Genomic DNA, 20,599 nt, shown 5'->3' with positions numbered 1-20,599 from the left:
GGCCTCTACCTAGTTACTGACCTAAACACAAAAGTTCCTCTCTTTGTTGAGGCTGCTGAGTATACATCAATTTTGATCAGAAGCAGAAAAATGACAGGTGGGGCTCATGAACAAGAGCTACAACCAAAGTTCCTTGTTTTGCAAATTGATGACTGCAATTATTACTATGACACAACAGCAGCTGCCAAGATAGAGTTCTGAATTAACAAATCCCTGCAATATATACAATTCCAGCATTCACTCTTTCCTTGCTATGTAGTATCATGGAGTGGCTGAAGAACTGACTTCAGGACCAGAAAGACATAGATTCAAATCCTAGGCCTGTCACATCCCCATTACAAGGCCCCAGGCAAGGTACTGGACCTCTTTGAATCTCAGCTTCCTAATCTCCCAAACGAAAATGACAGCATTTACATCACAGTATTGTCATGATGCCTCTGTTAATGGAGATGGTATGAATATAAAGCACAAAAGACCTGAATATTTTATCTTCTTTATTCTTGATTCCCTGGCCTTAAAGAGTGCCTGGCTGAATAATATTGTTGAGTGAGTGAATGAGTTTCTCTTACATGTCAAGTTCAATGCCAACTGAACAAGAAATTGTAGCTCTTGTTAGCTATTAGGCACTCAGCATCCCTGTGATCTCCCATCAGCCTCTGTTGTACAGCTGTCCACTCTATCTTTGTCCCATTGTTCATGGAGAGGTCACTGCTCATCAGAGGCTTGTACTGACCATGTACTGCCCCAGTTCACTCCCTGCCCAGGCTCCCTGAATCCCACACAGTTCACTACAAAGGTGCACATTTTGATGAAACTCCATAAGCTCTGGAATACTTTGCAATATATGGGGCAAAGCATCTCTGTCCTGAGTTTGGTGACTTTGGACTTCATGTTGCAGCTACATCTTTATTGCTCACACAGGCTCAGAGCTCTTCACCCACTGATAGGAAATAGTACTATCAATCAAGTTTTTTAAAAACAACATTCATGACGACAGTGATAATTACAACAATACCTGCTCATGTTTGTTGAGTGAGTACTGTGTTCCAGGAACAGATACTTATATCACTCGCTTTAAGTATTTCCTTGATATTTTCCTCTATTCTGAGTTACTGTATGAGGTAGGCACCATTGTTATTCCTATTTTCCAGTTGAGGAAAATGTCACTAAGAATGTGTAAGTGACTTTCCCCAATACATGATACTGATGGATGGGGGAGACAGAATTTGCATTTGTACCTCTCTAATGCATACTCACAAGGGCTGCCTCTCCTGTGCCCACAGGCACAGACATGCACTGCAGAATCACAGAAGCAGGACATGAAATTTAAGTATGTCACAGATTAAAGGATGCCATGGTCAGATCATATTTCTCAAAACACAGTAATTACATTCACATACAGAACCATTTATACACATTAATCAGGCACTGCACAGAGGCAACACAGAATATGGTTAAAAGCGTGAGTCTAGATTCAGGGTACTTGGGTTCTTATGCAGCTCTACCATCCATGGTTTTTGACTTTCAAAGTAAGTAAACCTCTATGTGCCCCATTTTCCTTACTTTTAAAGGATCTCAATAGTACCTACTTCAAAAGGGACAATTAAGTACCCAATAAATGTCGACTAGGATAACAATCTGATTATTACTACTGTTCCAGGAAATGTGACAGAATCTGGGGCTACAAGGTGAGTTAAGGAGTGCATTCTGTTCTCACACAGGAAGGAAGAGAGGCCAGGACATGGAAAAGGCCACATGACAAGTTGCTCTAACAGACGCATGCAGGTAGTGCTATGAGAACAGAAAAGAGGTCTACCGAGGCCTGGAGTGAGGAAAGAGGAGTTGGAGGCAGTGAGTCACAGGTAGGGCAGCTGTGCTCCCCAACTCCTTTAAGATGTGGGAACTCTGAGGTGTGCAAGACTTTCTCAAAAGTCGTTCATTGGGAGATGCCAAGGGGGGTTCCCAGAGTGAAATCAGCACCTAGGAAGGGTCCTTTGTTTTTGTTTGTTTTTTTTTTTTTTTTTCCTTTTTTTTGAAGGGTCCTTCAGTTTATTACTATCTAAGTCCCATGAGATGGATCTCAAAAAAGACCAGACTCCTGGTGAATTTTTGGCTGGGCTCCAACATGTATACTGAGAATTCCTAGAACAGGCAAGTTGACACAAGGGAAATCGTGCCCAGAATGGTCTGTTTACTCAGTGGATATGAATTACCCAGAACGGTGTGGAGCAGGGTTGTTTAGCCTGATGGCTCTGTGCCCACTGCACAGAGGATGTCTGCTTGTACACTGTTTACTCTTGAAACCACAGCGATGGCACAAGCTCTGAGGTGAGGCCAGCCTGGTTGGATTCTGGCGCCTTCACAAATACCAGTTGACTCTGGACATGTGACTTCACCTCGCTGAGACTCCATCTCTTCCAATGAAACTAACAAGAGTGCAGGACTGTTGTGGAGAACTAAGATGGCTATCATTAAAATGCTTACCAGAAGACTTGGCCCATAAAAGGAACTTGATAAATAATAACAAGAGCTAACATATTCCTGGAAACTTACCAGCAGAACCTTCTCTAATCCTCCCATTGGTCCCATTTGACAAATGAGAAGTCTGAAACAAAATGAGCTCTGATACTGCTACAAGGTCAGTGGTGGCCCCACTGTGGTTTTTGCTTGAGGAAAGAGCAGAAGTGAATAGAAACCAGAACTGGGCTCTCTAATGTGAGGATGCTCCCTCTCCACCCTACCCTCTCCCTACCAGTTCAAAGTGAACAGCCTGTTGACACTGTTTCTGTGACTTCTATTTGGGCACTGAGCTCCACTGCTGGCTGGATCACAGGACAGTGGACTCCAGTAATTTCTATTGAGAAATACTGAGGGTGGGGTCTGCCTGTGGGTGGGCTCTGCAGCCATCTTCTAACTCAGTGTTCCATATGGCTGGAAATCATGAGGACAGCAAATCTGTAACCTGGCCCTTCTCAAGAAAGAATGAATTCCCAAGCTTTTCTGATAAAATGAGTTTGTTTTTTGGTACCGGGGATTGAATTCAGGGCACTTGACCAAAGAGCCACATTCCCCAGCCCTATTTTGTATTTATTTAGAGACAGGTTCTCACTGAGTTGCTTAGTGCCTCCCATTGTGGAGTCTGGATTTGAACTCGCTATCCTCCTGCCTCCCAAGCCACTGGGATTACAGGCATGTGCCACTATGCCCAGCTTACAATGAGTTTTGATGCATTTTTCCTTATGGGCCAGAGAGCTGAGGGGATGGAGGAGTCCAGCTGCTGCCAGTCTGACCCAGGGGTGACCCAAAAGATCGATGTTTCTCTTCCTCTTTGCTTCTTTCATCTGCAGCTATGGTTAACTGTTATCAGACTGAATTAGGAGTCCACAGGGTTAGATCTATTCTGGAGTGTTGTGTAGGCATAAAAACAAGCTAATCTGTTTCAGCTGCAAATCTCAAATGATTCCCATAATGACAGCATCTGGTTCTGAAGAGTCAGGTATCTCCCTGGCATTTCTCGAGGAAGGTAATTGCTTTAGATGTAGGAAAAGCATATGGTGGTGACAGAGTTAAAGGAAGAGGAGGCAAGCACAATTCAACAAACCTTTCCTAAAATGCCAATGACTAGAAATCTTGTTTTGACTGATGAGAGTGACTTTGGGGTGTCATTTGAGACTCTCTGAGTGAAATGCACTTAAAAAGAAGATGCCATAGACAGAGGAGGCTGGGTGGGAGGTTGATGGGAGACATGGCAGACAGTGCCCAGACCCTCTTGTGTATAATGGCAGAGGATCCCAGCACTGGAGTTCACTGGGAGTAGGCCTGCCAGAGTAAAGGCTTCCTAACTTGGATTCTGTCTAGAGTAGACAACTTTCAGGTATCTGCCCAGTTAATGCCCCATTCCAAAGAGGAATCCACAACAAACCTCCATCTGCAGGATAAGTTGTGGCAGGAAACCACATCCACAGCATAAAGTCCTTCCCATCTTCCTCTACCTACAACTCCCATCTGACAGCTGATTCAACCTATAGGGCCACGGCAGAGGTAATCCAACCAGTCTCTCATTTGGGAATCTGTAAGTGGGAGTCTGGGATAGGTGGTAATGGACAGGATGGGCAACCTAGCTATTTCTCTCTGGGTAAAACCAGAGAAAGCCACACTGAAGGGAATGAAGGATCAAGAAGATGTATACTGAAAGGGTGGATGAGGGTCTATATGAGGAGAGCAGGAAACACTTTCTAACAGTCACAGACTCCCAAGTACAGGCTGTGACTTGATTCTCACAGGCTTCTAGCCCTGGTCCTTAGCCCTGGGGGAGACCTGACCACATCCTGCCTGTGAGCTCCATTACACATTATATAAAGTTAAAACACTGTCCTCTTATTTGGGCTTAGGCTAGCTTGAGCGGATTTTTCTTTTTTGTAATGAAAAGATCACTAGGATGCTCTTTATGCCACTGCTTTCTTTTCTATCTACATTGAACCTGGTAGCTTGGGAACACCGTAGGATTATGCTGATCATCACTAATGCATCAGATCTGTTAATTAGTAATGTCTGCACAATACTGGTGAAATGGTCTCTGTCTTACGGGAAGATGTCCAAATAACTGCTGTCTGCCATATTATCCCTCCTAATATTTCTCCTCCTGGTTCTTTTTCCTCAAGGATCCCTTTGCACTGAGTACCCCAGCTCCATATCTTGTAACACCAAAGAGATACTGGGCAGAATTCTACTCCAAGGGTCTTGCTTACAATTTGTGGGATAATTGAAGGATCACCTCCATCAGAAAGTCCTTTTTGGCACCAAAGGTAATTTTTTTTTTTTTTTTTCGAGGTTGTAAGAGTAGAAAGAAAATAGGAAGGTTTGTCTATGAAACTATTTAAAATAATTCTGTCTCAAAGACATTCCACATTTGGGGGTCTCTTCTCAACATCAGCCAGAATCTTCTTACTCCAGTTTGAGAATCCAACTGATGAATCCAGAGAGAGAGAGAGATCCCTAAAACATAATCCAGAGAACTGTTTATACCATCTAAGAGGATTCTATTCATGAGGCTTGACATAAAATAACATGAAAGATGATCTCCTTTTAAAGGACACACTCACACTCACTCATTCAAAATGGAAAAGTAACATAATACAATGTAGACCCCATAAGCTGATGGTTTTTATTACTGTTGTAAACTCTGCTGATAAGGATTCTCGGGTAAAAAGTATCTTTGACCTTGAGCTGTCCCTGTACTCCAGTGCAGGTTGCCTTGTTACACCAGGCAATGGACACACGGGTTGTAAGTGGCAGCTAAGTAGGTGTTATGGCTTGGATGTAAGATGTCCCCAAAAAGCTCATGTGTGAGACAATGCAAGAAGAATCACAGGAGAAAGGATTGGATTGTGAGAGTTGTAACCTAATCAATGAACTAATCCCTGATGGGATTAACTGAGTGGTAACTGGAGGCAGGTAGGGTATGGCTGGAGGGAGTGGTTCATTGGGGGCGTGGCTATCGGGTATATATTTTGTATCTGGAGAGCAGAGTCTCCCTTTCTCTCTCTCTGCTTCCTAATGATGCGAGCTGCCTCCCTCTGCCACACTCTTCCTCCATAATGTTCTGCCTCACCTCAAGCCCCAAGGAATGGAGCCAGCCTTGTATAGACTAAAACCTCTGAAACCATGAGCCCTCCAATAAACTTTTCCTCCTCTCCAGTTGTTCTGGCCAGGTCATTTAGTCACAGCAGCAAAAAGGCTGACTAAGACAGTAGGTTTATTGACACAGTTATGATCCAGTGAGGAACAGTTTTAAATGGCTGAAGGAGTAAACCATTTTTAAATGAACTCTGTAATAGGAAAATTAAGAACAGGAGTTCAAACAAAACTCTATTGTACAGAGCTCTGGGAGAGAGAGAGGGAAGGAAGAGAGAGAAGGGGTGTCTAGTTGCTATGATCTAGACAGGGCTTGAGTTTGACCCCATAGGTTCATGTGCTGGAGGCTTGGTCCCCAGGATGGCAGTGTTAAGGTGGTGGTACCCTTAAGAGGTGAGCCTAGTAGAACACAATTAAGTCATGGAGGTGCTGCTCTTGAAAGAGTTAATGCTTTCCTCTAGGGATGTGTTTTTGCTCTCACAAGCTTTTATAAGTGAGCCTGGAACCCTTCCTGAGTCTCTCTTGCTTCTGTTTCACCATGTTCTGCACACATTTCCACCTGATGATGTCCATAAGGTTGTGATGTAGCCCTCACCAGAGGCTGGATAGATGGGGCCTCTTGATCTTGAACTTTCAACCTACAGAAGTGTGAGCTAAATAAGTCTCTTTTCTGCATAAAGTATAAAGTCTCAGGTATTTTGTTTTAGCAACAGAAAACAGACTAATGGCTGGACATGGTGGCACATGTCTGTAATCCCAGGGACTCAGAAGGCAGAGGCAGGAGGATCACGAGTTCAAAGCCAGCCTCAGCAACTTAGCGAGACACTTAACAACTCAGTAAGACCCTGTGTTACCCCTGGGTTCAATACCCAGTACCAAAAAAACAGACTAACAAGAAGAAAGGAAGGCAGTTCTGAAGACTGTACTCCCTATCATCAGAAATCCCTTTGGCTTTGGTGCCAAATAAGTTTTCTTTTGAACAAGGTTCTGAATTTGAAAGCCATTGCTTCAGACATTAGAAGAGACAAACATTTATGGAAATGGCTATTGTTAACATGTAGAAAAAATATTTTGGAGAGATGACTCAACTTGGAAAAATGAGAAGCCTAAAGTATAAAGGATTTAGTCAAAATTTATTCCCCAAGTTCAAAAGAAAAATAGAACTTTACCTTACTATAGCAGCAAAATTCCCCTAAAACTAGGAATTAGCTTTCAGGGCCCACCCTAAAGGCTACAGGCTACTCCCTCCCACTTTTTTCTTGGGGTAGAAGTTGTTCTTTAATGAGTCCTTACCATATTCTGTCTTGATTTCAGGTTCAATGACTGCTGCCTGTCTGTCTTATTCTTCCTACTAGGCTTATTTCATAGGGGACTGACTCTTCTTCATCATGCATCTACACCCTTCTGTCTATAGTATTTAAAAAATATAAGATAGCTGAAGTGTCTTATGTGTGAAGAAATACGACAAGTTTAGGCAACAGCTTTTGGTACATGATCAAATTCTAACTTTACAATAAAATATTTCAATGATATGATCATTTTTAGATATTTGGCACTGGAAAATAACAAAGCCTAACCACAAAATCTTCTATTGGTCTAACATACAACAACAACACCTTGTAGTCATAACATACTTATTATTTTTGTTAATCTATGTAATTATCTATTGATTTTCTATATTTTGGCTCCAAAGTGAATTTAAAGTTATCTTAGGTATAATTTGGTAAAATATTTATTTGAATACCTACAAAAGGACTCTTAAACATAATTTTTCTACTTTAGTTATTCTTGCATTAAAATGTTACATTTTAATTCTAGAAACATTGGACATCTTATTTATCTGTCTAAAATATTTTATTTAAAATTTATTATATATGTAGTTTGCAAATTTACTTGACTGAATATATACATCCATTCATCCAGTTCAGTTTTCAAATATACTATTAACCTTTCTCCTTGTTTTACTTGAAATAAAAATGTACTACTTCTTTTATATGTCTACTGATTGCAAAATTACAAATTAGACAATGAATAAATAAGGCCACAGGAATGTAGGATACATAGTGCATTTGGTTTTGACTATACACATATCCACAAATCAGCCTGAAGACTTGAGTTTTCTATAACCACCACAGAATACAAGTCCTTTTGTGTCTTCTCCATTCTTAATATAAAAAGATAAACAACAGATAATTTTATTACCTGGTATGACCAAGTAAGATCCTACCAGACAATGTGGCTCCCACAAGAAACCAACCATAAAACCTGGACATAATGTAAAGAACAATGATCTGAAGACACAGAAACATGAACACAAGCAGACAGATTTGGGGGGAGGGGGCGGCATTTCACTTGGAGAGGAGAGGAAGCACCAGAAGAGTTACATACATTCTGCATGGTTATTCTTTGGTAGTGTGGGGCATTGGTTCCAGGACCCATGAGGATACTAAAATCTACAGATGTCCCTTTCACAAAATGGCATAGTATTTGCATATAACTCACACACATCCTCCTATACACTTTAAATCATCTCTAGATCACTTATAATACCTAGTACAAGGCAAATGCTATGTAAACAGCTGTTACACAGTATTGTTTAAGGAATAATAACAGGAAAAAGTTTGTACATGTTCACTACAGATGTATATATTTTTTCCAGATATTTTCAGTCCATGGATGTGGAATTCACAGATGGAATGACAACTAAATTTTAATTATGCCAGTTATTAGATTTCATCAAACTGTATGCTTTAAACAGTTAAATTTTATTATGCATAAATAATACCTAAAACAGATACAAGACTAGATAGTATGTGTGTAATGAAGTGCACATATATGTGTATTTGTCTAAATTATTACATATACATATTGGACTATTTTTATTTGCTGTTTCTTTTTTGGTGGTGCTGAAGTTTGAACCTAGAGCCTTGAGCTACACTTCCAGCCCTAACTATTTTTAAAATGGTCCCTTCGAATGGCAGATATGGCTTAACACCAAAGACTGGCTGGGAGAATTATTTTATCTGGGGAAAGAAGCGGTCTATGCCAGCACTGGTCGGACAGAATAATGTGCTGCCTGCGATTGCTTGTCCTCCCTTTCCTTTATTTTAACTTCTGCAGTCCCTTCTTCCATTGTCATTTTATGACTTGCTTAGAACAGATTCTTTTTCTCTCTCCTTTCCACCAAACCACAGTCTTTGTAAGCAAGAAGGAAAATGAGTAGCAGATGCAAGCCTACTTTTAATGGTGTAAGACCAAATTTTGTGGACTTCAAACAAACACTTTGTCCCCTCGAAGTTCTCTGGTTCCATCTAGATACAGCTGTAGGCTCTCACTATAATTCGTGAACTAAAAATAGTTCCAAAAACTAATTGTAAGAAACCACACCACAGTTACTCATTGTGTTCTGCCTATGTTTTTATTTCATCATCCAGAGAACAAAAAGTTTTATTTCACAGACATTGTGAGAAGATGATTTTTTAGACCCTAAATTGTATTCTCTCAAAAAATTTTTTGTTGGGTGCTATCCTAAGAGGGTATATAGATTAACAAATAAGCCCTTTATTAAAACTGGCTCAAGTTCAATGACAGATGAAGTCAGAAGCACAGAATGTTATTTCTCATCTGAACGCTTTACTATTGAGTCACAGTACTGGGTTAAATTATTTGCAACCAAATAAGATTTCTAGTACAAAATTCTTTGCTATCCAGGATTCCTCCCACGGTAAAAAATGTAAACTCTTCACTCACCCAGGGCTTATAGAATTGACTTTTTGGAGAAAGGGAAGGAAAAAAAAATAAGAAAAGGAGGTCCCAATTCTAGCTGTGGTTTAGTCCCAATTCTCCAGTGTGGATTCTTGGGCACACCACTTGATCATCTTTGGTTGCAATTTCAGCTTTTGTAAAATGTGGATGTGATACTGATTTCCAGAGTCACTGGGAGGTCAATGCTGCCACTTCTCTCATTCCAGCCTCTCTCCACCCACCTGGCCCACAGGAGGTGGCTTCCCCATGTTCCAGTCAGAATGGCCTGGGTTCAAAATCTGTTTGCTTCATTTGCCAGCTTGTATGACCATGGCCAAGTCACTTAACCTTCCTGTGCCTCCGTTTCCTCATCTGTAAGATACCTGTATTACCCACCTTAAAGTTTTACTTGGAGGATTAAGAAATAAAGCCCCTATAGAGGCTAGCATAGTGCTTGGCTCACAGTGAGTGCTTGATTAGCAGTGGCAGTTGTCACTGATATTAAATGACCACATCAGGCTGACTTGAACCAGGAACAGAAGAATAATGACTGGGAGAAAACTTGCAACTCCACCTGGGGATAAGCTTTTAATCAGCAGAGCAAAAGCCACAAAGACACTGTCACTCACTGCAACAATGAAACTCTGTTTTAGAGGACATGGGCATTGCTGGTGACCAGACTTGCAACGTTTAAGGTATTCTCCGTAGCTGATATTCAGATCTTCCCAGCTCATCTCATGGAAGGATGCTATGGTAGGAACTTATGGCCCCACCAAGAGGGATGCCCTCAAGACCTCACTCTCAAGACAATGAACCCTCATGGCTAACCACTAGACTAGACTTGCCCAGCCCTGTCTACATCGTTAGCTAATTTTGGATCCTCACTGGATAACTAAGATTTTTGACTGCATTTTTATGTATCTAGATTTTCCGTTTTTCTAAAATGATCATAATCATGCTTCCCTGATATGGGATTACAGAAGAATAAACAATTATATGCTTTTCAAATTAAGGCAATTTACAAAGTAAGAGCTAGGGAACACTTCTGCAGTTTCTAATTTTGATTCTTTCTTCAGTATTTTCTCCTTTGGCTGGGGTCCCTTCTTCATCTTCCTCTTCTATAACAAGTGCCTGGAATTGAAGGCAGCAAACTCTGGCTGCGGGCCTAATCTGGACTACAGCCTGTTTTTGTAAATAAGGTCTGATTGGGACATGACCACACCCATTTGTTTATGAATCATCTGTGGTGGCTTTTGGACAAGAGACAGATTCAAGTAGTTGTGACCTCAGAGTCTGCAGTATTTACATCTGGCCCTTAACAAAGTTTGCTGACCATGGCTAGCACACAGCTAGTTCACAGTAATTAGCTTTTAACTGCTTGTTTGAATAAATAATAATGATCATCATTTCATTCGACATTGAGCAAATATTTATTAAATGCCTCTAAGCGCTATGCATAGGGCCAAGTGCTGGAAGAACAATGAGCTGGGGCTGTAATGATGAGAACGACAGACAGGGCCCCTTGCACTTAGACTGCACAGAGTTCAGAGGGGAAGACAGAAAATGATTATCCAAACAGTTACTTATTTGCACTGGTGATGAGTGTTTACTAAGGAAAAAGTACAGGGTGTTGGGAAGTATATAAAAGGAAAATCTAACCTTATCATCTCAGAAAGTCTTCCCTAAGCAACTGCCATTTAAGTGGAGGCCTGCCCATGGATTTCCTGGTTCTAAATCATTAGGGAAAGTGAGGGTTCCTTGATGCCACTTGAGATGCAAATGGATTTTAGTATGTTTTGCAATCTGGCCTTACTCTATCCATCTGTCCTGCTATGCAGCACAAGGAATGTGGACTGTAAAAAAGCTTAAGAGGCCCAATTTTTCAATGTAATTGCAGGAATACCAAGCAAAAAGTAATTTTAAAACCATCGATGTGAAAATCATAACCCATATTCACCTGCTGGAGACCAGATAAAAACACATGACCAAGACATGGTTCTTCAATTAGGTCTGCTTGTTAAGTATGGAAAATCAGAGCCTAAATTGAGTAACATTAATTTTTGCACTTGGGGAGAAGACTGGACTGAACATAAACAGATGCCTTGCAGACGGTGTGCACTTTTGGTTGTCATGTAGGCTTGAAGTTTCTCAGTGCCGCCTGTCAAGGTTGATCAAGTGGCTTAAGTGCTCACGTGCTCTGCCTTCCAAATTCAGCAAGGCTAAGTAAGGCATGCAGGCATTCTTTGGGAACACAGCCCATTCCCCTTCCCTGAAAACTGGCAGGTCCCTCCAGAGGCAGTGAGTACTGAAATAGATGCAGGGGAGCAGGAAGAAGTGTTGCAGAACATATGTATTTTATAAAGTCTTCTTTATTTCCTCTCTCTGGCTATCCTCAGACCTGTGTTGGTTAAACTGGGAGATTCAGACCTCTATTACTTTAAAGGAAATGGAGGTCCAGGGAGGTTATGCATTTAACTTCAGGTCACTGAACGTGTTAGTAAAACACCAGGAATCAGAAGATGCAGCAGTGGATTCAAACCTATTTGCTGGGGCCTATGCCTATAAAACTGAGTTTTAGAACTGCAGTTCAACTCACCATACAGATCATCTTTAGGGAGAACCAGTTAATTTAGGGCAAGAAAATCTTGATCAAAATGGTGCCATTCTGTGGCGATTATCAAGAACACAAGCAACAATAGGTGTTGGCGAGGATGTGGGGAAAAAGGTACACTCATACATTGCCAGTGGGGTTGCAAATTAGTGCAGCCACTCTGAAAAGCAGTATGGAGATTCCTCAGAAAGCTTGGAATGGAACAACCATTTGACCCAGCTATCCCATTCCTTGGCCTATACCCAAAGGACTTAAAATCAGCATACTACAGAGATACAGCCACATCAATGTTCATTGTTGCTCAATTCACCATAGCCAGATTGTGGAACCAACCTAGATGTCCTTTAATTGATGAATGGATAAAGAAACTGTGGCATATACATACAATGGAATATTACTCCGCCATAAAGAATGATAAAATTATGGCATTTGCAGGCAAATGGATGAAACTGGAGAATATCATGCTAAGTGAGATAAGCCAATCTCAAAAAACTAAAGGACAAATGATCTCGCTGATAAGAGGATGAGGACATATAATGAGGGCTGGGAGGGGTTAGTGTTAGGGTTAGGGTTAGGTTTAGGGTTAGGGTGGTAAGAATGGAGGAAGGAAGGACTGTATAGAGGGAAAAGAGGGGTGGGAGGGGTGGGGGGGAAGGGAAAAAATAACAGAACGAATCAAACAACATTACCCTATGTAAATTTATGATTACACAAATGGTATGCCTTGACTCCATGTACAAACAGAGAAACAACATGTATCCCATTTGCTTACAATAAAAAAAAAAAAAAGATGCCATTCTGGCAGGCTTCATGGGCCACTTCCTCTCCTTTGCCCATGGCGCTGATCGCATGTCTATCGATTGGTCAGTGTGAGCAACTGACTGGTTGCTACAAAAACTTTTCTATACCACAGCCAGCTCTCACCATCAACATAGCACAATAGAGTAAAGGAGGTGTCAAGGGGAACTCAAAATGAGCTAAGTTATCAACTTTCTGGAGAAATACTGCTGTTGTTAATAATGAAAAATTTCTCTCACTCAGATATTCTACTTGGAAAAAAAGGAAAGAGAAAAACAAAAAATTAATTTGGGTGTTTTAAAGTTACTTCTATTGTAACAGTATTCTTTTAATAATTTCACCTAGTGTCCTCTGAAGTAACAGAGGACAACCTGGGGCACCTTCCCACATGATTGGAGACACTGAATTAAAAAGAAAGTTTTGATACTGATACTGCATAAGGAGAATTTCAACCTTATTACTTGGACTTTCTACTTTTATTCATTCCCTCAATAAGCATTTATTGAGTGCCAGGTGCATAAAAATGCAAGTTGTTTTAGTAGAGGCGAATATTGGTAAAGTATGCCCGTGTTTCTCCCATCTGGTGGACAGATTCGCATAGACAGTATGACCACACAGAATACAAAAAGTGCTATAACAGGAACTTTGCATCAAGGAGCCAGAGTAAAGATGAGCTGCCAGCCCTGGCTGGCCTGAGGAGAAAGAGGTAAGCCAGTGCACCCACATGTCACATCTAACCTTCCTTTCTAATGAAGCCTGACAGAAACCCACGACATTCAATGTAATGAAACCCAATGAGGATTCAGAATAATCTCTTTATGCTCTATGTAGGTCAACAAAATAAATGTTTATGTCATAGTAATTTATGCCTTGTGTTTCACACAAGAGCTTACAGAGATACAAAAATCAGAAGGGTTTTCTTTCAGGAAATCATTTTGGACTCTTTCACGTTCTATAAGAGAGAAAACTATAGTGTCTAAAATAAGATTCAAGAGTGAGAATGAGGATTACAAAGTGCACTGAAAATGGAAAATTATGGTTATTTTAAAAGAGTGTGGTCTCACACATTCTTTTCTATTAATTGTTAAGCCCAAAGGAATTTAAAGGAAAACAAATATATATTGTTCTGCTTCATTTATATCTATTACTCATCAATAAGTTGTTTTAAACAAATCATCAAATGCCCAAATAATATTTTTTTCTTAGAGAGGCATACCATTTAATAGCTAGAATTGAACCACATATGCTGAACCTGGAGTACCTACAAAATCCTGAGGGAACAGATTCTTGTGCATCCTTCCAATAAGACTTGGTTGTATCCCAGCACAATACAAGCACGCTGATCAGGTCCCACTAGATCCAAAAATACAACAAGGCCTGATATGTCTATTAAAAAACTGAAAAAAATGAAGTTTCATCTCTACTAGTCTAGTGCCTCCTCATGTAATAGTTTATTTTTGGCTTTCTGACCTAAAGCAGATGGAATTCTGCAGAGTTATCAATTTTCAGAAGTAAATGATTAAAAAAGTTTCACTGACTGAGAAGACATAGCTAAGATTGACAGATATTTCCAGGGGCCCTGTTTTAGCAAATGGTAACCTACTTTTGGTGTGTGTGTGTGTGTGTGTGTGTGTGTTTCTGAGACAAATAAATGAATGGGGAAAATGGGAGCCTCATTTAAGTTAAAAGACAAAGAAGTCCCAGTTTCACACAGCCAAACCAAACAGGAGTTGGCCAGAGGCCCTGTTTTTCAGGAGCAATTTGGCTTTGATATCACTATCCTATAAGCTGCAAAAACATTTGGAAAAACAAACAAGCAAAACCAGAAAATAAACAAATAAAACTTCAAACTCCTCCAAAGAGAATGTTAAACTATGAAAAAAAAAGTTTCCTCAAGGTCATCAAACTCCTAAGCATTTAATTCCTCAAGATTTTCAAGACAGACAACTCTCTTGACAGAGAGGAACACAACAGAGCCGTTCAAGGTCTGTTTCAACCTTAGCACTTAGAGGTAGCTACCCAGGCAAGCTGCCATAGCCTTCCTTGGCTCCAACTTAAGAGCAGAGTTCAGATTTTAAAACCTACCCAGGGAAACTTAAAAATTTGACCAGGAAGGACTTCCTCCCTCCACTAACTTAGAGAGTTTTTGCCGGTATTACAAGAGTCACTTTAGGTGCTCTTAGACTTAGACACCTAGTACCAACACACACACCTAGCAAAAAAGCAAGTACATTATTCTGCACTTTCCCCTACTCTCTGACTTTCCAATGCCAAGGTTGTTGTCAGGAGCATCACAATCTAGCCCTGGCTCCTTGGTATGTATTATTCAGAGATGTCACTAGCATTGAGATGCTGACTTGCCTTTCTCTGAACCAAGGGCTAGAATTCCAAAAGGTTCACTGCAAAAGGACAACTCCCCTTGATTGGGGAATATTCATAATTATGATTACTAGGGATTTGATTAACTTTGTGCTAATAATATTAATATTCTTTTAATCTATTTTATTCTATTCTTTTTATTCTAGCAATAGAATAAAAGAACATTCAGATAAAGGAACACATTAATAACTATGAAGAGAGGAGGTAAATTCATGCCTGTCATTCTGTATTCACATGCTTAAGGGAAAGCCTGACAGAGACTGGCTGCCATCTAGTCTTGTGGGTATCTCTGTAGCTATCGTTATACCTGCTCACTGAATTAAGGGCTGCAAGGTGAAATGACTCAACAGCTCAAGCCTTCACTCATTATTTAACCTTAACCTGCTACACCTGAGTTGTACTGGTAACGGGTAATCATCTATCCAGTGCTCCAGTCATACCAGCTTCTCTCTCACTGCCATTATCCAATTGTCACTAAATCCTATGAATGTGTCCCTCACTTATCTTTCCCCTACTCTCTATTACTTCTTCTACTGTCTTAATTCAGGGTTTCTACATCTCACCCAGAAATTCAAATGGCCGTTAATGAGTCTCCTAGTTTCTAGGTTAGTCTCTGGTGCACTTGTCTATGCTGCCTGCCAAGCTACCATCCAAAATATGAGCCATGTAAACAGTGAAATCATACTTATATATGTAGAAAACACTGGTGAACACTATTAGAATCTTCGAGTGTAAGAAGTACCTTTTTAAGCATGACATTAATATTAGAAGGCATATGGTTACTTAAAGAATCTTCTGTAAGATAAAGAATACTATAGTCAAAGATTTAAAACTTTACTGGAGAAAACATCTACAACATACCTTGAGGGGCATGGTAATTTCTGTAATATACAAGAGGTTCTCAGAACTCATTAAGAAAGAAACCTATCTAATTTGAAATAACAACCTAAGTCCATCCCTAGGCCACATCCAGAGAGCAGAACTAATATGAATAATTATAATGATACAAGGAAGTCACAAAGTATCCTGTGAAGGCTGGGTGTGGGAAAATTGGTTAGACATCACAGTCACCAAGGCTGCTTCATTGCGCTGCCTGGATTCAATTATGTCACACATAACAGTAGGATACCTCTAAGCCGTTGGTCTCTCTTGTTAAGCCTCTGAAACACGTGAAGCAAGTTTACACAGAATAAATCACTGCCTGAATAGCTGGAAGGGTCTAGTTGCCTGATTATTGAAGTTACAGATTTGAGCCAAAAGGGTAAAGTCTTCAAGAATGTGTCTGACAGGGCTGGGGTTGTGGCTTAGTGGTAGAGCACTTGCCTGGCACATACAAGGCACTGGGTTCAAGCCTCAGCAACACATAAAAAAATAAAGGCGTTGTGTCCATCTGCAACTAAAAATATATATATTTAAAAAATAAAATGATGAAAAAAAAAGAAGAAGAATGTATCTGAGCTCGCTTAGCTCTAAACCCTTCCTTCCTACCGTTCCACCAGACCAGCCTGTGTCAGAAAGTCAAACAAATGCCCATCAGGTAAAATGGGTGGCTTTTTCTCTTTGATCTAAACTAAGTGATCACCCTGCACCCCACCAAGAACATAAGGGTCAGCAGAGTGCCTGAAGCCAGCACTGCCCGCACACCTGACTCTACCCAAAGGCACGCAATCCTCCAAAAGGTGCCAAAATCCTGCATGCATATCACACAGATGACACCTTTCAAGTGAAAACTCCCATGAGATAGTAAATCTATCACATTCATAAGAAAAACTGAATTTTGTGAGAAAAGTAAGTAATTCAAAGTGCCTATACAGCTCTTCTTGTGAATTTGGAGGACCGACCAATCACCTACTACAAGACTAACAAAGCAATATGAGGCAAAATCCCTAAATAGTATTAATGTCTACTTGCCAAAAGAAGAATTTAAAAAATAAAGAGGGGGCTAAAAACTGGAATGTAATCATGAGTAAATCTGGGGGAAACAAAGAAAGTTAAACCCAACCAAACAGTATTAAAAATCAGAATATTTAACTAATTACTTCCCAGCATTTAAAACACAGGGTTGCACTGATTAGCCCACACATCAGAACACTATCAGAGGACAAATGGCTGATACTGAGGACGTCACCTTTTATTGTTGTTGTTTCTTTTATAGTTTGTCAGCACATAAACATAATGCCGTTGAGGGTTATGATACAGCTATGAATTCAATTTCTGAAACAGTTTTAAAAAATGAAGTTGAATTTTTAAATCTTTGGCTTGTGGAATGAATTTGCCAATATTCAAACCCCAACCAATAGTCTGACAAAGCCCCTCTGATTCTATCATTTGCCTCTGGCAAAATTAATAAATATTCTCCCACTAAATCTAGAGGTTTACAAAGCCAATGTTTATTTTTCTGGCTGAAATGGGTTCAGTGGCTTTTGGAAATGAGCACCAGGTATGGAGACCCACAGTGTCATCATCCAGAGGGATCAACATGGTGGCAAGCGGCAGCCAATCTAGCACTCCTCAACCTATCCAGAGAACCAAACCTCCTCCTTTTCCTGGAAAAAAAAAGAGTTGTGATCAATTTGAAGTACTAAATGCCAAGAAAGACTGTAGTGTTGCTGTTTCTTGGAGAGGATTATAGAGACAGAGAGGAACTGAAGGTCAGAAGGACAGAATAAACATCTTTGAAATAATATAAGTCAGTCTTGACTTTGTCTCTAGCAGACCTAGGAAGGCCTCATCTGGGGCCAATGTCTTGCAGGCTAAATTAACAAACAAAAAGCAAGCAGTTATAAAACATCCTTAAAACTAATATAATTCTTTCCTCAGGCCTCCAGTTTTTAAAAATACCAATTATGGGATAAATAAACATGGGGACTTACTCTGGGAAGCATAATGCCCCTCTGTAGCTTTGTCCTCATGTCCTTCATACTCCCTGCTGGACAGCTGCCTGTTGGCTGTCTCCAGACGATCTACAAAGAACAAGGACATGGTTAAAAAGAAATGCATACGGATTGAAGTAATCATCCAGTGGAGAAATGAAATGGGTACCAAAAGCTGGATATGAAGAGATGCTCAGGCAAGGGCCCAAGACTGAGCACTTCTCGGGGAAGAATAAAAACTGCATTCAAAATAGCAAAAGAAAAGCCTTTAGATGCCACGCTGTATCTTTACTCAATCCAACTGCAAAGGGAATGCCCCAGCAGTGTGAGCTAGGGACAGGCTGGGAAAAAAACCATTTCATGGCTTCTGAGGCAGCAAACCTCTGAGATGAAGTCCTCCCAAAGAGACTTAGTCTTCATAACTTCAAATCCAGCCCTAGTCCAGCCTTGACCATCAGCCCTGTTTTTTAGCCAGCAACTGTTTATCTGAATCTTAGAACTATAAAATAAATAAAAGTAGCAAAAAAATACCAAGAGAAATTAAAACAGCCCAAGGAACAAAGACTGCATACAGCACGTTTTGTTTGCCCAAACCATTTGGTGTATCTTTATTTATCCAATTAAGTACTCAAGCTTAGCAAGTATTTATTGGATATTTTATATATGATATCCCACACAAAAGGGTTTGTAGAAACTCAAAAAGTAGGCTCTAGCAACTGGTGACAACCAGTGCATTGAGTGTGTGGACATCAGATGCAACTGAAAAATGGGTTGTTGACTGCAAGTGAGACAAAATTTTATGAGTTAAATCATGATGCACATTGGAGGTTGCCAAGACCCTGTGGCAAGTTGATGCTTGCTTTTAGGGAGGACATATGTTTACTCTCTCCACAACTGTGGCCCTCCCCCACCCTGCAGGAGCAACATATGTCTAGTTCTGTCTTCTATATTATACCCAGCAAGAGAAGAGCTGGCTTGCAAAGAACACTGCCCAAAGACTCAGCCTGATGTGGAAAGGGGTGTGCGTCCCACATTGGTCTTTTTAAACATTCCTATTCACATAGTCATGAGTCACTGTTGAGTAAAAGCAAAACGGAGCTGCGCACAGACTCCCTCCTTCCACAGCCTCATGTAGGTAGGTTCATTTCTAAGACTCCATGCTGCAACCTACAACCCATGAGAAAGAAAAGAATGATTCTACTCTTTGAGCACTTTTCCCTTCCCAGAAGGAGGACTTTACAAGATCATCTAACCCAGGAAGAACAGCAATCTGGCCCTGAATCAGGCTGTTGGCTGCACAAGTAGTTTAGAGTGGAGAGAACACAAGGAGAAGGTGACATGCCTCGGAGGTCTCTGTTGAAATCATGAAGTCTTCTGATCTCTCCTTCCAGTTTGTTTCTCATGGCCTTGTCCAGTGACTCTCGCTTGGTGGTAGACTTCACCAAACTCTCATAGGCTTCTGAAATTCTCTGGAGCTCTTTTTCAAACTGTAAGAAAGAACTGGCATTAAAATGACATTCATGCTGGTGTCTGAGTAATAATGGTTCTACAACATTCAAGTGTGAGGTTGTATCTTCCTTCAGGGCTGCCTTTCTGCATCTCAAGTTTCATGTCTACCAAGCTGTGGGATCAATGTTGCTCCCCACCTGCCTTCCAAGGGCTACATCATGATTCTGCAAATAGCAGGCTCCTAAGTCTGGTCAGACCATATGATGTCACCTTGTAAAAGTCCCTCCATACCGATATTAGAAAGAGGCGAATTTAACCATAACTTAAGCCTCTTAACACTTGATATGCCACTTTTATAGCTATGATCATTATTTCCACTTCACATAAGGAAAATATTAAAGCAAAGAAGAACTAAAGCACTACAACCAAGACCCAAACTTTCAGAGTCTAAGCACGGTGTTCTTTCCAGGGACCCTCCTACCTGTCTCTACTCCAGGAGAGGTTTCATTAAAGAGCATCTTCATCCCTTACCTATGGAATCATCTACATAAAGGACCAATGGACTTGTGCTTAAGTACAAACAAATGTACTGCAAAAAACCTTTTTAATATGCAGAGAAACTGAGAAATATAGGATTAAAACTTTTCTTATCTCATTAAAATGAGGACAGTAACTGATCTGGAGATCTATAACAAGTAGTTGAAATGGCCATTACAGGAGTCTAATGTAATAGTGATTTTGAAGTGGATCTCGATAAATTCCATTTTGCTATTGTGTAACATATATGCAGGAATGTTTTCTCTGATAATGCGGATGTTAATTCACAATAAGGAGAGGGGCTAGGGAAGAACAGAGTTACTTTGGATTAGAGGGGAGTGAGGCAGGTAGGGGTAGTATGTATGATGTGCAAAGTGCATTCTAATGTCATGTATAACTAATTAGAATAAATTTTTTAAAAAGAATTAAACAAAGAAAAGAAAGGTAAAGGCTGGGTGAGAGGGCCTGCAAATGTAGATGCCAGGTGGGCTGCTGCTGAGGCTAAGCTGATGAAATCAAAGAACTAGCATCCCTCTCTGGGAACCAGGAGACCAAAACCATGTTGTGAGTCCCT

At 40.4% G+C, this 20,599-nt stretch overlaps 1 protein-coding gene across 10 annotated transcripts in view; it reads right to left on the bottom strand.

Moving 5' to 3' along the window:
• Positions 1-20,599, bottom strand: part of Amotl1 (angiomotin like 1) — a 157,020-nt gene that overhangs the window by 29,824 nt on the left and 106,597 nt on the right. For all 10 annotated transcript variants that reach the window (XM_047516618.1, XM_047516621.1, XM_047516620.1 and 7 more), the window contains 2 exons: positions 19,382-19,526; positions 18,040-18,129 (listed from right to left, as the gene is read on the bottom strand). In XM_047516618.1, coding sequence (XP_047372574.1) covers positions 18,040-18,129; positions 19,382-19,526 — 235 coding nt within the window. The remainder of the gene's footprint in view (positions 1-18,039; positions 18,130-19,381; positions 19,527-20,599) is intronic.

The sequence above is a fragment of the Sciurus carolinensis genome, chromosome 11, assembly GCF_902686445.1.
Source record: "Sciurus carolinensis chromosome 11, mSciCar1.2, whole genome shotgun sequence".
NCBI classification, from domain to species: Eukaryota; Metazoa; Chordata; class Mammalia; order Rodentia; family Sciuridae; genus Sciurus; species Sciurus carolinensis.
This window is presented reverse-complemented; position numbering and strand designations above follow the sequence as displayed.